The following is a 15,132-nucleotide window of genomic DNA, read 5'->3' on the forward strand; positions in this document are numbered from 1 at the left end:
ATAATAGTCCAGCAGCTCCTCAAAAAGTTAAACAGCGTTACCATCTGACCCAGCAATTCCACTCCTAGATACATACCCATGAGAACACAAAACTTGTACACGAATGTTCACAGTACCATTATTTGGATACTCATAACAGCCAAAAAGTGGACACAACCCAAATGTCCATCAACTGACCAATGGGTAAATGTGGTATATCCCTAGCACAGAACACTACTGAGCAATAAAAAGGAATGAAGAACTGTATTAGTCCATTTTCACACTGTGATAAAGACATACCCGAGACTGAGCAATTTACAAAAGAAAGATGTTTAATGGACTCACAGTTTCACGTGACTGGGGAGGCCTCACAATCATAGCAGAAGGTGAAAGGCACATCTCACATGGCGGCAGAGAAGAGAAGGAGAGCCAAGTGAATAGGGTTTCCCCTTATAAAACCAGCAGATCTTGTGAGACTTATTCACTACCACAAGAACAGTATGGAAGAAACTGACCCCATAATTCAATTGTCTCCCACTGGGTCCCTCCCATAACACAAGGGAATTATGGCAGCTACAATTCGAGATGGGATTTGGGTGGAGACACAGTGATACTATATCAAGAACTGATACAAGCTACACTGTGTATGAAGCTAACACTAAGTGAAAAAAGCCAGTCATCAAAAACCATACATTGTATGATTCCACTTACTTGAAATATCCAGAATAGGGAAATCTATAGAGACAAAATAAATTAGCGCTGTCTAGGGCCAAGGAGTGACTGCTAACAGGTACAGTTTTCTTTCGGCACTGATGAAAATGTTCTAAAACTGATTGTGCTGATGGCTGTAAAACTGTGAGCAAACTAAAAACACTGAATTGGTTGAATTGTATGGGGCATGAATGATGTCTCAATACAGCTGTTCTAAAAAAGTAAAGACCATGGCTTGTTTATGCTCTCATATTTTTATATTCTTATATTTTTCTGACTCAAAGTATGAAACTGTTTCTGTTTCCCTTATCTCCGCTACTAAAAGATAAGCTCTGCCGGGCACAGTGGCTCATGCATGTAATCCCAGCACTTTGGGAGGCCAAGAGGGGTGGATCACTTGAGATCAGGAGTTTGAGACCAGCCTGGCCAACATGGTGAAACCTCGTCTCTACTAAATATACAAAAAAATTAGCTAGGCGTGGTGGCATGTGCCTGTAGTCCCAGCTACTGGAGAGGCTGAGGCACAAGAATCACTTGAACCCAGGGGGCGGAGGTTGCAGTGAGCCAAGATCACGCCACTGCACTCCAGCCTGGGCGACAGGGCAAGACTCCGTCCTTAAATAAAAAAAAAAAAAAAAAGATAAGCTCTAAGGAAAGGAACAATACCATGTCAGAGTTATTCTGTACTTCCTAAAGAACCTTGGCCAAATGACAATGTCATATTCATTATAACTTAAGAGTGTTTCCAGTCTCAAGAAAGGTAATTGTTTTTTCACTTTAACCCACATAATTAAGCCAAATGCAAAAAAGCAAAACAAAACAAAAACTTCCTTCCCTGTGCTGGCCAAAACTTAACTTTTCTCACATCGGTTATTTTACATTTATTCTCAAATACGTATTCAAAAAGTACTAAGTAGTTAGTGGTCTCTCTTTTAGCCAACACATTTTTCAAGCAAAGAGCAAAGAGAATCAAAAGGAAAACTTTAGAGCTATGTTTTACCTAAATGTGGAACACTAACCCAAAAAAGGCAAATCTGTTCTACTGTGGTCAACTAGCATTAAAGTCTATTTCTAATGTTTTGTGTTTAAATCTGCTCTAGACTATCACAGAAATGCTGCAAGAAAGTCTCAGCCACACTGCAACAATTTTTCAAACATGCAATTTTACCTCTTCATTTCCTCAGGCCCAGAGGTCCATGAGAGTTTCTTAAAACCACTGCTTAATGGAATCTGACCATATTGTATCAGCTGGCTCCTTACAGTCAAATCTATATCATACACAAGCACATTATCAACTCTCCGGAAATCTACTGTGACTCACCACCCACCACAAAGTTGGTCATTAGTTTCTTGCAAGAACATTTGGTCTGCACAGAAGAATTGCAAGTGCAGTTCTCATACAGAATACACCTAGAATGCAGGCCTGAAAAAAATGGGTGGTTCATCAAATATTTCCCCCACAATAGTGCAGTTCCTTCATTTCAAATTATCTTCAATTAAGAAGGGAGCCAAATACTGTCCTTCAGTATTCATGTTTCTCTCCTATGCTCTTAACAGCTTCTCCCTCTGCCACCGCCTAAACCATGCATGTCATCCGATAAAACCAGTAACTTGGAAGAATTAAATGATATGATTAAGGGACCAATCCCTAGAAAATCCGAAATAATACAAAAAAATCACCTAATAACTAACACATCTAACCTAAACTCATTTTGTCCTAGAGATGGCAACTTACAAATGTCCCTTGCATCTAACACCCATCAAAGATGGCCTTTAATATGTAAACAACCATCTTCACTATTTCAATCTTTTTTGTCAAATAAAATTCCCACCCCAACCCTGTCGATTGAAGGATAATAAGAGAAGGCTTTTCAAAGGACTGTTGAGAATATGTATACGGGCAGAACATCTAGGACACGTGCCCAAGCAAATAAAGGCAGTGAGATCTGAAGCAAGCTTAAGGGTCAGATACATGAAAAGCGTTTTAAAATGAAACACATTTTGATATAAAATGCTATAGCTAGTGTACCATCAAATGTTACTAGTTGAATTAAATTGTGTTGCTACAAGATTTTAAATATGACACACTCGCCACTGAAAACTTCTTGCTGTATATAGCACTTTGAAAGCAAAGCAGTGGCGTAGACAACATGGTTAAACCCCATCTCTAAAAAAATATAAAAATTAGCCAGGTGTGGAGATGGGCGCCTGTAATCCCAGCTACTCGGGAGGCGGAGGTGGGAGAATCACTCGAACCCGGGAGGCAGAGGCTGCAGTGAGCCGAGATCACGCCTCTGCACTCCAGCCTGGGCAACAGGGGGAGACCCTGTCTGGAAGAAAAAAAAAAAAAACGGCAAAACAATGATTAAATAGCAGTTACAAATTTAAGCCTTAAATTTAGCCTGGAAAAACAAACAAAAAACACCTACCAAAAATCCAAAAGATCAACACCTTTCTCTTGGCTTAAAATACTAAATTAAAAAGAGCCTAGCTGCTATGCACTGCCTTTGTAAAAACAGCACCAAAGTGTACCCGTGTTCATAGCAGTAGCTAAAATGTGGAAGCAACCCAAGCACCCACTGACAAATGAATGGATAAACAAAATGTATATACATACACTGGAAAAGTATTCAGCCTTAAAAAGGAAGGAAATTCTGACGCACCATATCATGAACCTTGAAGATATCATCCTAAGTGAAATGAGCAAGTCACAAAAGGACTGTGATACCACTTATATGAGGTACCTAGGGTAGTCAAATTCATAGAGACACAATGTAGAATGGGGGTTATGAGGGGTTGGGGGAAAATGAGAAAGAGGAGTTGTTACTTAATGGAGATGGAGTTTCAGTTTTGCAAGATGAAAAACATTCTGTGAATAGATGGTGGTGATGGTGATACAATGTGAAATGTACTCAATGCTACTGAACTGTGCACTTCAAAGGCTAAAATGGTAAATATTATATTGTATTTCACAGTTCAAAATATAGCACTCAATACTATTGTAAGTAACACACGGACAACAGTGTATTCATAGTGAAGCCTAAAATAACAAGATAATTTAATTAGTACTATGTATAAGAAGCAATTAAAAACCAGAGTGATCTTAAAGTAGTACTGTAAGTTTATTTCGTGAGTAATCAAGCTTTACAGTACTCAGAACCACAAATGCTTTGACATACCCATGAGCCAGGAAAGGAAAGAAAGGAAAAAAAAAAAAAGGAAAAAGGGAAGGGGGATGGGAGAAGGGGGAAGCGGGAAGGAAGGGGAGGAAGGAAAAAAAAGGAAGAAATTAATTTATTCCACCAACATTAAAGATCCCGTATTATTTCCCAAACAAGATTCCTTTCCAGGGCAAATTCCCCACAATGAATATTAAAATATCAACAGTTGACAACTCAGTTTATTCAGCCAGCATATTAGTCACCTTGTAAAAGTGAACAATAATTTAAAACAAGTCTTTCTTCGATGTACACATCAGCTATGGCTCGCACCCAGTGACATCATAGTAAAATACAGGTAGGGCCTGGGAGACTCCCTTTACATAACTCATGTTCCATCTGGGGAAATGCATCATTCTCAGTTTGAACAAAACAATCTGCTTTTCTAATTCTAATTTTCTAATTCTCCAGAAAATTAATAATAATTTCCAAACCAAATCTACTATGCAGAAACATAGGTGTACCTCCCTTTACCTACCAGTCATGTTCCTAAATATCTAACTATAATTTACTCTTAAATTCATTTGGGTTCATTTTTTTAAAGGTAGATAATAAGCTATTTGTAAGATTTACTTATTCAACCGCAAACTTTGCATGCGACATGTGATCCTATTTTCAACCAATTAGTGTCACATACCCAATACTTTTCCATGTCTATCCATGTTCATAAATAAAATATTCATCAATGATATTTATGTAGGAAGGACTTGTTTTCCCAATTAGAATGTAATATTTAATGGCATAGCAGGAAACACTACTTATACTACTTTGTTCTATTTATAAGTTACTTGGGACCCCCTTTTTTATTGAGATCTGCTGACCCTGGGAGAAAAAAAATTATGCGATACCATATAAGTAAAAAACAAATTGGTCTTTGTTTTCTAAAAAGAGATATGTAAAATATCCTAATCACTACTTTTATATTGTTACTAGTGGAGATGAAAATGTATTAAATAAATAAAAGGTTAAAATACAACTGAGCTCTAACATGGCCAACATAAGAATGAGATGCCAGGTTAGGAGAGGAGATGTGATAGTGTGAAAATAATTAAAACAATCCCCCAGCTACTTGGGAGTCTGAAGCAGGGGGATCACTTGAGGCCAGGAGTTCAAGACTAGCCTGAGTAACACAGCAAGAACCTATCCCTAAAACAAATTTTAAAAAAATAATTAGCCAGGTGTAGTGGCATGCACCCGTAGCCCAGCTTCTCAGGAGGCTGAGATGGAAGGAACATTTGAGCCCATGAGTTACAGGCTGTGATGAGCTATGATTGTGCCACTATACTCCAGCCTGGGCAACAGAGCAAGACCCCATATCTGAAAACAAAATAATCCTATGTGACCAAAAACATAAAATGCTCATACTCAAGAAACGAATCAGCTGGGTGCAGTGGCTCATGCCCGTAATCCTAGCACTTTGGGAGGCTGAGGTGGGAAGACATCTTGAGCCCAGGAGGTCAAGGCCATAGTGAGCTATGATCACACCACTGCACTTCAGCCTGGGCAACAGAATGAGACTCCATCTCTAAACAAATAAACAGTTTATAAAAGAAACCAATCAACCTCAGAAGACTAAGAAACAGGTATTTAAAAAACTCATAAGGCACCTGGCCAACATGGTGAAACCCTGTCTCTACCAAAAATACAAAAATTAGCCAGGCAGGGTGGCAGGCACCTGCAATCCCAGCAACTTGGGAGGCTGAGGCGGAAGAATTGCTTGAATCTGGGAGACAGAGGCTGCAGTGAGCCAAGATTACAACATTGCACTCCAGCCTGGGTGAGAAGAGTGAGACTGTCTAAAAAAAAAAAAAAAAAACCCACATAAGGCAGAACTAGAATAGCCAAAACAATCTTGAAAAAGAAAAACAAAGTCAGAGGACTTGACTCCCAGTTTTGAAACTTACTACAAAGGTAAAGTAATGAAGACAGTGTGGTACTTACATAAGGAAAGACATATATAAATTGATGGAATGGAATTGGAAGTCCAGAAACATACTGTCACAGTTATGGTCAATTGATTTTGACAAGGGTACCAAGACAATCTAATGGAGAAAGAACAGTCTTTTCATCAAATGGTTCTAGAACAACTGGATATCCACATGCCAAAGAATGAAGTTGGATCCCTACCTCACACCACATTCAAAACTCCAACTGGATCAAAGATCTAAATGTAAGAGCTAAACCTATCAAACTCTTAGAAGAAAACAAATGAAAATCCACATGACATTAGATAATGGTTTCTCAGAAATCACAGCAAAATCACAAGCAACTAAAAATAAACTGGACTTCATCAAAATTTAAAACTTTCATGCATCAAAGGACACAAGGGAGTGAAAAGGAAATCCATAAAATCAAAATATTTGCAAATCATCTATTTGATAACAGAATGGTATACAGAATGTATGAAGAAGTCTTACAACTCAGTAATAAAAAGACATAGTTTTTGAAATAAGGGGAAGATGTGAATAGAGATCTCTCTCAAGCTATACAAACGGCCAATATGCACATGAAAAGATGCTCAACATTATCTATCAGAGAAAGGCAAATCTAAACCACAATCAGATACCACCTCATACCCACTAGGATAGCAATACTCATGGAGAGAGACAAGAACAAGTGTTGGTGAGGATGTGGAGAAAGTGGAACCTTCATGCATTTCTATGGGAATGTAAAATGGTTCAGATGCTTTGGAAAACAGTTCCTCAAAAGTTAGTTATTAAACCCAGAAATTCCACTCCTATATATATGCATATCTGAGGAAAATGAAAACACATGTCTACACAAAAGCTTGTACATAAATGTTCAAAGCAGCATCATTCATAATAACCAAAAACTGGAAACAAGCCAAATGCCCATCAATTGATGAATGAATACAAAACACAGCATATCTGTGTAACAGAATGTTGCTCAGCTATAAAAAGAATGAAGTATTGATTCATGACAAAATATGGATGAGCCCTGAATACATTATACCAAGTGAAAGAAGCCAGATACAAAAGTCCACATAATATAGGATTCCATGTATTAAATGTCCAAAATAAGCAAATCCGTAGAGTCAGGAAGTAGATCAGTGGTTGCCAGGGGCTGGGAAGTGGGAAACGGAGAGTGACTGCTAACAGTTACAAGGTTCCTCTGTGGGGTGATGAAAATGTTCTGGAATTGTATACTAACGATGGCTGCACAAGTCTGTGAGTAAACTAAAACCCAGTGAATGGTACACTTTGGGGATGTGACTTATATCTAAAAACCAAGAAGAAAAAACTCGGAATGGATAACCCCACTACCCTCAACAGATAGAAAATACAGTTAGGGTCCTTCAACCACATTCCTACACATTCACTACTCAGAAGACCCCAGCTTACCCAATTCCTCCTACTTTCAATAACCTCACATTCTACCCCATCAAGAAAATTAAGCTTGAAATTCCAGGGCTTTCCCATTATATAATTATTCTCTTCCTCCCATATTTCAAAAACTTCTATCTATTGGCTCTATCTATACAAGGTTCAAATATCTCCAAAAATTTTTTTTTTAAAAAAAAAAAAGGTACCTACCCCTCCAGGTACCACTCTGAACCCTCCCCTTCTACCTGGAGCTTCTCGGAGGAATGTTCTTGAGACTCGCTGCCTCCATACTGGCATGCCCACTCACTCCTCAGCCCACTGCCAATGCCCAACACTAATTAATTCATTTCAGTGAAATTATCCTGAAAATTAACACTGACCATCATAACGCCAAATCCACTGAACACAATTCTGTGTTAATCACGCAGCCATTCCTGTGACATGTGATTGCTGACCTTTCACTCTTTTGACATATTTTTCCTCCCTAGGCATCCACAGCATTGCTTTCACCTGATTCTCCTGAGGTTGCTCTTCTTGGCCTCTGTGACTGCCTCTGTCACAGACACACCTGAGGTGCTCTATCTTCTACCTACAGTAATGACTCCCAAATCTACACCTATGTCTAGTCCCTTCATTTCAGACTCATATTCACAATGGCCGTCTGGATCCATCCACCTGGCTGCACTTCAGACACCTAAAACTCAATTGTGCTGAGTTGCTTCCAGGCACACACTGCATCTTATTCATAGTTGCAGGCACGGTACACAGCACATAAGCACTGACGACATACTGTTGACTGAGACTAGAACTCATCATTTCCCACACCTCCACCCTAAAACCTGCTTCTCCTGTGCTTCTGATTCAGTTAATGACACGAGCATTCACCTAGTCATCTAAAGCAGAGACTTTGCAGGGGATTCCCCAAGTTCAGTGATCCTCAGATGCCAACACAAACCCACTGTATGTGCAAACCCATCTGGATTCCTCCACGTCACCCTGGTGGGACTTGTAGCCAAGGGGCCTGCCTGCTCGTGCTGTCTTCTGTGCTGTTCTCAAATTCCACCCCCATTTCTTTAATTCATGATTGGCTGCCATCAGTGCCCTAGGTACATATATTCTTCCAACGAACTCACACGTGCATCTTATTATCAACAAGACTGGGAGCTCCTTTGATGGAAGATCAAGACTTATGCTTCCAGCGTATCCTGCACATCTTTGAAAATGGTGTAATCTCAGGATTGCAAGATCCCCTTAAAGATAATCATGTCCAACATTGTAGTAAAAGCACAGGTGGGTTTTGTAATTCTGGGAATGTTAATTAACCTCTCTGAGGTTCTGTTACATAGAAATGCTACAATTACTACTTTTTTTTTTTTTTTGGAGACAGTCTCGCTCTGTCACCCAGGCTGGAGTGCAGTGGTGCAATTTCAGCTCACTGCAACCTCCGCCTTCCAGGTTGAAGCGATTCTCCCGCCTCAGCCTCCTGAGTAGCTGGGATTACAGGCACTCGCCACCACACCCAGCTAGTTTCTGTATTTTTAGTAAAGACAGGGTTTCACCATGTTGGCCAGTCTGGTCTCAAACTCCTGGCCTCAAGTGATCCACCCACCTCGGCCTCCCAACGTGCTGGGATTACAGGGGTGAGCCACCACACCTGGCCTACAATTCCTTTTCAAAGTCTGGTTTGAAGAATAAAATAATGCATTAAAAAGCACTGAACTCCATTGCTCGCAAATATAAAGTTGTCAAAAAGCAGCTATTTTCTTTTTCTTCAAACAACACTGTTGAAATGAATGACTAATGGATACCATTTTCTAAAGATATCTTTATCTCCTGAGAGAGAAAGCCCCATACAGTTAAGTCATGGACTTGCGTGGAGTGGACCAGTTAGTTTCATGCACTTCCCGGGTCACAAGGCACACTGCTCATCTTGGTCGAGTTTTTTTTTTTTTAAGAACATGCTCTGCCAAACACAAGGGGAACGTGATGAGCAAGCATAGAGATCAATACATCCATTTTCACTCAATCAGCACTTCAATCCATCTCCTTAATTAATAGTTTTGTCAGTGGTTTCTTCCATTTTCAGCACTTAAAAAGTGGAAACGTCAGACAGTTAATTGTTTTATGGAGGTGAGAGGGTAAAAGCTAATGCCAATTAAACAACATTGTATTTTATATTATAAATGTATATTTCTTGAAAGGACGTCTGGCCAGCCAGAGCAACAAAGTGAGACCCTATCTCTACAAAAATTACTGAAATTAGACAGACATGGTTGTGCACACCTATGTACCAACTCCACAGCAGGCTGCAGCAGGAATATTGCTAGAGCCCAGGAGGTTGAGGATGCAGTGAGTGATGATCATGCCACTGCACTCCAGCCTGGGCAACAGAGGGAGACCCTGTCTCAAAATAAATAAATAAAAACAAAGAAACAAAAAAAACAGGAGATTTGGAGAAAAGAATTTAAGAGTATACCTTCTTCTCAAAATGCCTCCTCTGGCCCTATGTGCTTATATCCAAATTTCAGTCACTGAGTTGACAGTAGAAACAAAACAATGTTGTAATACATGTGTGTCTCACTCACCATTAGCATACCAAGCAGATGCTGACAAAACAAGTATCTTCTGTTTTAGCAAATACTGCCAGAAATTTCCATCCACGGTCCTCCTTGGCTCCACATCTGTCACTGATCTGAGAAGACTGAAGAATCACCAATGACCCCAGGGGTCAAAGCCACCTTCTCCTGTCCCTTCATTTCTTAAGGGTCACCTCTGTCTTCACTGACTACCAGCATCTTCTAAGCTTCCTCGCACTTGCTGGGTTTTTCCTTTGCCTGTTGATTCACAGCTGCTTAATTTTGACCGACTTCCTTAAGCTTCCTATTCACAAGGCTTCATTTTCAGCAAGCGCTTTTAAATCCTGCCCAGCTATGCCAGAAATCGGTCATCTACTGAAGCTTCCAATCTTGCTCTGGGATCTAGCAATCTTCCTCCGTTGTGTTTGTGTCCAAGCCCCACACAAGGTCCCAAGAAGCAAAACAGAGTGCGTGGACCAGCCACCCTAGGTCCAGACTTCTGGCCTGGCTGCATTCAGGGCTTCCTGCAATCCACCTGACTTTTCCCGTCCCATCATTCTCTAGCTATCCTCACAGAATCTCCATTCTGGCAGGCAGATCTCATCTCTGCTGCCTAAACCTGCTTTACTCATTCTAGTCTCTGTGTCCTCACTCTCAGGCCATACTTCCTCCTCGAAGAATCCATGCCATCCCCTCCCCCGTGCTCACATCATAAGCTTCCTCCCTGGAAGTCCAACCAAAGTTCACCCTCCTCAGTGAAGTCTAAACTCCTCTCAATTCCCTTATTTCCCTGTCATTCACCTGGCACTTAGTAACTAGCAGCCTGCTACAGCTGTTTACCCCTTTTAATCTAATCTTTTCACAGGCATTTTCTTTTCAAGCCCATGACAGTCATTTCCTCACAGGCATGAACCATAAAGCATGCTTTAAGAAACTGAATATGATGGTAACAGGCAACCCTAAGAAAACTTTCCGGAAGTAAAATCCCCCTAACAAGAACAATCAATTTCATTTTTTCATGTTTCTTTCTAGCTCTTGCCCATTCCTGTATAGATTTTTACATAGTAATAATAATAGATTTGATCAGTTACACATACAGCTTTACATTCTTTTTCCACTAACAGAGAAAACGATCTTCCTTGTTAAATGGTTTTGACTGTCACCATTTTAATCGCAGTATAATAGTCCCTCCATTGAGATACTAGATCATGATTACCAAGGCACTGACTCTACATTGACTCTATTAGACATTACTACATACTTCTGTGTGTTTCACCACATCAAGTATTGGAAAATGCCAAGTAAACTCATTTGAAATATCTCCTGAAATAAATTTCTTGTCCATTCTCCCTAACACCTGAAATAATCTATTTCACTGTTTCTATCTTCATTTCTTTCGTTTCCTGGATCTACCCCCTTACTCTAGGTAGGTAACAAAGGTATTCCAAACACCTTTTATAGATATTTACTTATTTTGGTAGTTGATCTTATACAGATTTAAACACAGGGAATCCCTTGAGGAAAGGCATTAAGATCTCATCCTATCTAATATAAGCCAGATACCTGGCAGGCACTCAGTCAATGTTTGCTTACCTATTAAATGTTTTTTAAGCCACCTTAAGTTAGAAAACATCAAATTCCTGGAAAGGAGAATGCTGCTGATCTAACTAATCCCACCAATTATAGCTACAGAACTTTCAGCTCCGGTAATGATTAGACGGGTTAATAATGTATGAATGGGTGTTCTGTGCGGCGCATGGAAGCACACAAGAATTATCTGTTTAGCTGTACAGTCTGAACAACGACATTGGAAAACAAACAATATCTGCAAATAGAACTTGATCTTGTGACAAAAATATACCCCTTTTTCTCTAGTTTAGCTTTGCATCTCAGATGAAAAAAGGCAAAATAAAGGTTGTAATATTAAAATTACGTAAAATTACATACACGTGAGCACAAACTGGCATGGAAACGAAAAGCTGTAGGATGAAGAAAGTATGTGAACTTTTTTCCTTTTGTTAGTGTAATGTTAAATGTATGACTAGAAAAATATTCCTGACAAATTAGCCATTACAACTCTTCCTGTTACTGAATTAGGGCCTAATGCTTAACCTTCAAATAACTAAGGTTCCCAAACCCACATACAGTTTAGCAAAAAGACTAAAACACTCTCACTTCGAGGATAACTGTTAAATAATAAATCAGCTAACTACCTTAAAACTCCAAACACCTAAGCACAACCACTGAATCACACAAGAACTTAATACACCAGAGTTTTCTGGAAATTTTCAGATTTTCCTCAAAAGATAGCTAATGTGATTCCAAATATCAGAGTCTACACAGTAAAACTACATCATCACAGTAACCCATTCTCATCCCCATCCTCATTTGTGGACAGTGATTTATAATGTTGTTTCCTGCACTTTTATGTTAGATAGAAACTATTAGGACTCAAGTTTTACTCTTTGTCATAATTATACACTATTACATAACACTAATAACTGTTCAAAGTAATATTCTTTTCAAAATTACTAGAAAGGTTCCTGCAGATCATATGAGGAAGAAAAAAAAATTACTAGAAAGAAATATGGTTTTGTTTTAGTCTTTTTTTTTTTTTTTTTTTTTTTGAGACGGAGTTTCACTCTTATCGCCCAGGCTGGCCTCACAGTGGCACGATCTTGGCTCACTGCAACCTCCGCCTCCCGGGTTCAAGCGATTCTTCTGCCTCAGCCTCCCGAGCAGCTGGGATTACAGGCGCCCGCCACCACGCACGGCTAATTTTTTGTATTTTTAGTAGAGACAGGATTTTGCCATGTTAGGCAGGCTGGTCTCGAACTCCTGACCTCAGGTGATCCACCCGCCTCGGCCTCCCAAAGTGCTGGGATTACAAGCGTGAAGCCACCGTGCCCGGCCTGTTTTAGTCTTTTTATACAAACTTTAGATACCAATTTTTAAAAATCACTGGATTTAGAATCCCACCACACTGTATTCCATAATAACCTTTATATTTATGTGAACAATTACTTCATAACAAAAACAGAAAAGAACAAATTTATGTGTGGTAATCACTGAAAAAAGTCCACGTGCACGTCAGGAAATATAAGGCTAAGAATGGGCACTAAGTGAACTCAGGAGGTACTTTACACCAAATAATGCACTTCTCTATATAGGCTAATGGAATCTATGGGTAAACCTCAATTTCAAAATGATTGTTGAACCCAAAGATCAGCTCACATCCATTCCACAGCTAAAACTATTATTCTTTGCCTTCCTCTAAACTCTGATGTTTATTACAACCTTATCAATGACAATTTATAAGTGAAAAGCATAAGAATTTCCCTCAAAAAGTGAAACCAATGGGGAAAGGGAGAGGGAAAGGGCTCTAAATATCTGAGATGTCTTTTGTGGTGGTTGGTTAGCAGCCTCTTTTTAGCGCTGACATTTCCAAGTTTTTTGTGAAAAGGAAATTTTAAGAATGTGCTGAAACCATCCTTTCAGAATCAATTCCCGATAAGTTATGTTTCATTCGGCTTCTTTCTTTAAATTATTGTGATGGTAAACTGGAAGTAAACTGAAATACAGATACCTGAATATTTAAAAACTGATGCTTCTGAAAATTTGCAGAATTGCATCGACGTTTATTGTGTGTTGTTAGAGCACAAGATTAGGGAAGCAAAGCAGGACTCAATCTTGCACTAGTTGAGAACTTAAAGTAATTAAGTTCTTAGGGAAAAAAACTCACCTGACAGCCTTAATCGGACCTAGCAAGAACAGGACAAACCAATTCCCATAGATGAGATAACTCCAAGCGAGAAACCAATTTCCCCGAGAAGGGCAAACCAACAAAGCTTATGTCAACTGGTTGATCTGTACGTCTCAATATATACAAAAGAGAGCAAAGAAGAGGAAAACAACCTATAAATTCTACATAAAAATTAAACAACACTTGATTTTGCTAAGAAGCTACAACTTCTTAGTTGTCTCTGGTACTTAAATGATTCTAATTAGTTCAAAGTCTTATCAATGGCAAAGTCATCTCCTGGGACAGTAATAGTGACCCCAATGGCAGGACCTTGTATATAAAGCGTTTTCAAACACATTATCTTATTTAAAGCAACTCGCCCAGTCACGCTGCTTTGACTATCAAAGCCAAGACCCAGCCCACCTCCTCCCCTGACTTTTGGGGTTCTCTCCACTCCCCGGGTCTACAGATTATTTAAATGTACTCGGTTTATCTGCTTTTTCTACCCTCCCTGCAGAGTTAAGAGAATGTCAGAAAGATACAATTCCACAAGAATCTTGGCACTTTAGCTATTTATTGAGAGATGACGAATGAGACTTCAGGCAAAACCAAAACTTTCTCAACTGTCCAAAAACAACGAAAAAGGCATCTCCTCCACCTGACTCCAATCTCAGGACGCCCAGGTGGAAGGAACTCGCAGCGGGGCACCCACCTGGCCCCCTGCCCTCCTTCCCGCGGCGGGCCACGGCGGTGCAGGCTGGGGCGACCCGGGCGAGACGCGGGGCCCCAGGCGGTCCCGAGGCGGGCTGCAGGGGCTGGCGACCCGCGCGCGGGGGCAACGATGACAGCTGGCGGGGAAGGCGCGGGGCTGAGGGGCCAGGACCAGGCGGGGCGCGAGGGCCGAGGGTGCCCTCGGGAACCTCCGGGGGAGACGAGAGGGCGAAAGGGCGCCGGGGAGGGGCGGGCGCAGGCGGAAGGGGCAGCGGGGCCGGCACGAGGGGCCCGGCGGCGCCAGGGACGAGGTTGGCCAGAGGGGAAGGGAGGGGAGAAGAGGGAGCCGGGCGTCTCAGCGCGGGCGCGGGTTTCAGGGTCCCGGGGCCCCTCCTCGCGCCCCGCCGCTGACTATAGGGGCGGGGCCGCCGGACCCCCCACGGCGGCCGAGGGAAGGGCGCGCCAGGCACCTGCCGCCTCCGTCCCGGCGGCCCAGGCGGGCTCGGCTCTCACCTCGCCGGTTCATGGGTCGTATCCGCACCGCCACTTTCACTTTGGAGTCCCCCATCCTGCAGCCGCCGAGGCACTCGTTCAGCTTCCGTCTGCCGCGGCCACCGGCGACTCTTCAGGGCTGACCCGGCGGGAGGGGGCCGAGGGCGGAGCCGGGGGGCGGGGACCGGGCTGGGGGCGGGGCCGGCGCGAGCTCCCGGCGTGAGCTCCCGGCGCGCCCCGCTGCATGGCGGGACTCGTAGTTCCCCAGGGTCGTCGTGGGCGGGGCCGCAGCGGAGGCGGGGGCGGGAATGCTCGGGCGCCAGTAGTTGGCTGCAACTTACCGTCAGCAATGAGGGCTT

At 41.6% G+C, this 15,132-nt stretch overlaps 1 protein-coding gene across 4 annotated transcripts in view; it reads right to left on the reverse strand.

The window, feature by feature from the left end:
* The window catches only part of KIF13B (kinesin family member 13B), a 205,198-nt gene extending 190,281 nt beyond the window's left edge, over positions 1-14,917 (reverse strand). For all 4 annotated transcript variants that reach the window (XM_030817055.1, XM_030817053.1, XM_030817054.1 and 1 more), the window contains exon 1: positions 14,795-14,917. In XM_030817055.1, coding sequence (XP_030672915.1) covers positions 14,795-14,849 — 55 coding nt within the window. In that variant the 5' untranslated portion in view covers positions 14,850-14,917. The remainder of the gene's footprint in view (positions 1-14,794) is intronic.
* Positions 14,918-15,132: the final 215 nt, after the last annotated feature.

Source organism: Nomascus leucogenys, chromosome 8, assembly GCF_006542625.1.
Source record: "Nomascus leucogenys isolate Asia chromosome 8, Asia_NLE_v1, whole genome shotgun sequence".
Taxonomy (NCBI): Eukaryota; Metazoa; Chordata; class Mammalia; order Primates; family Hylobatidae; genus Nomascus; species Nomascus leucogenys.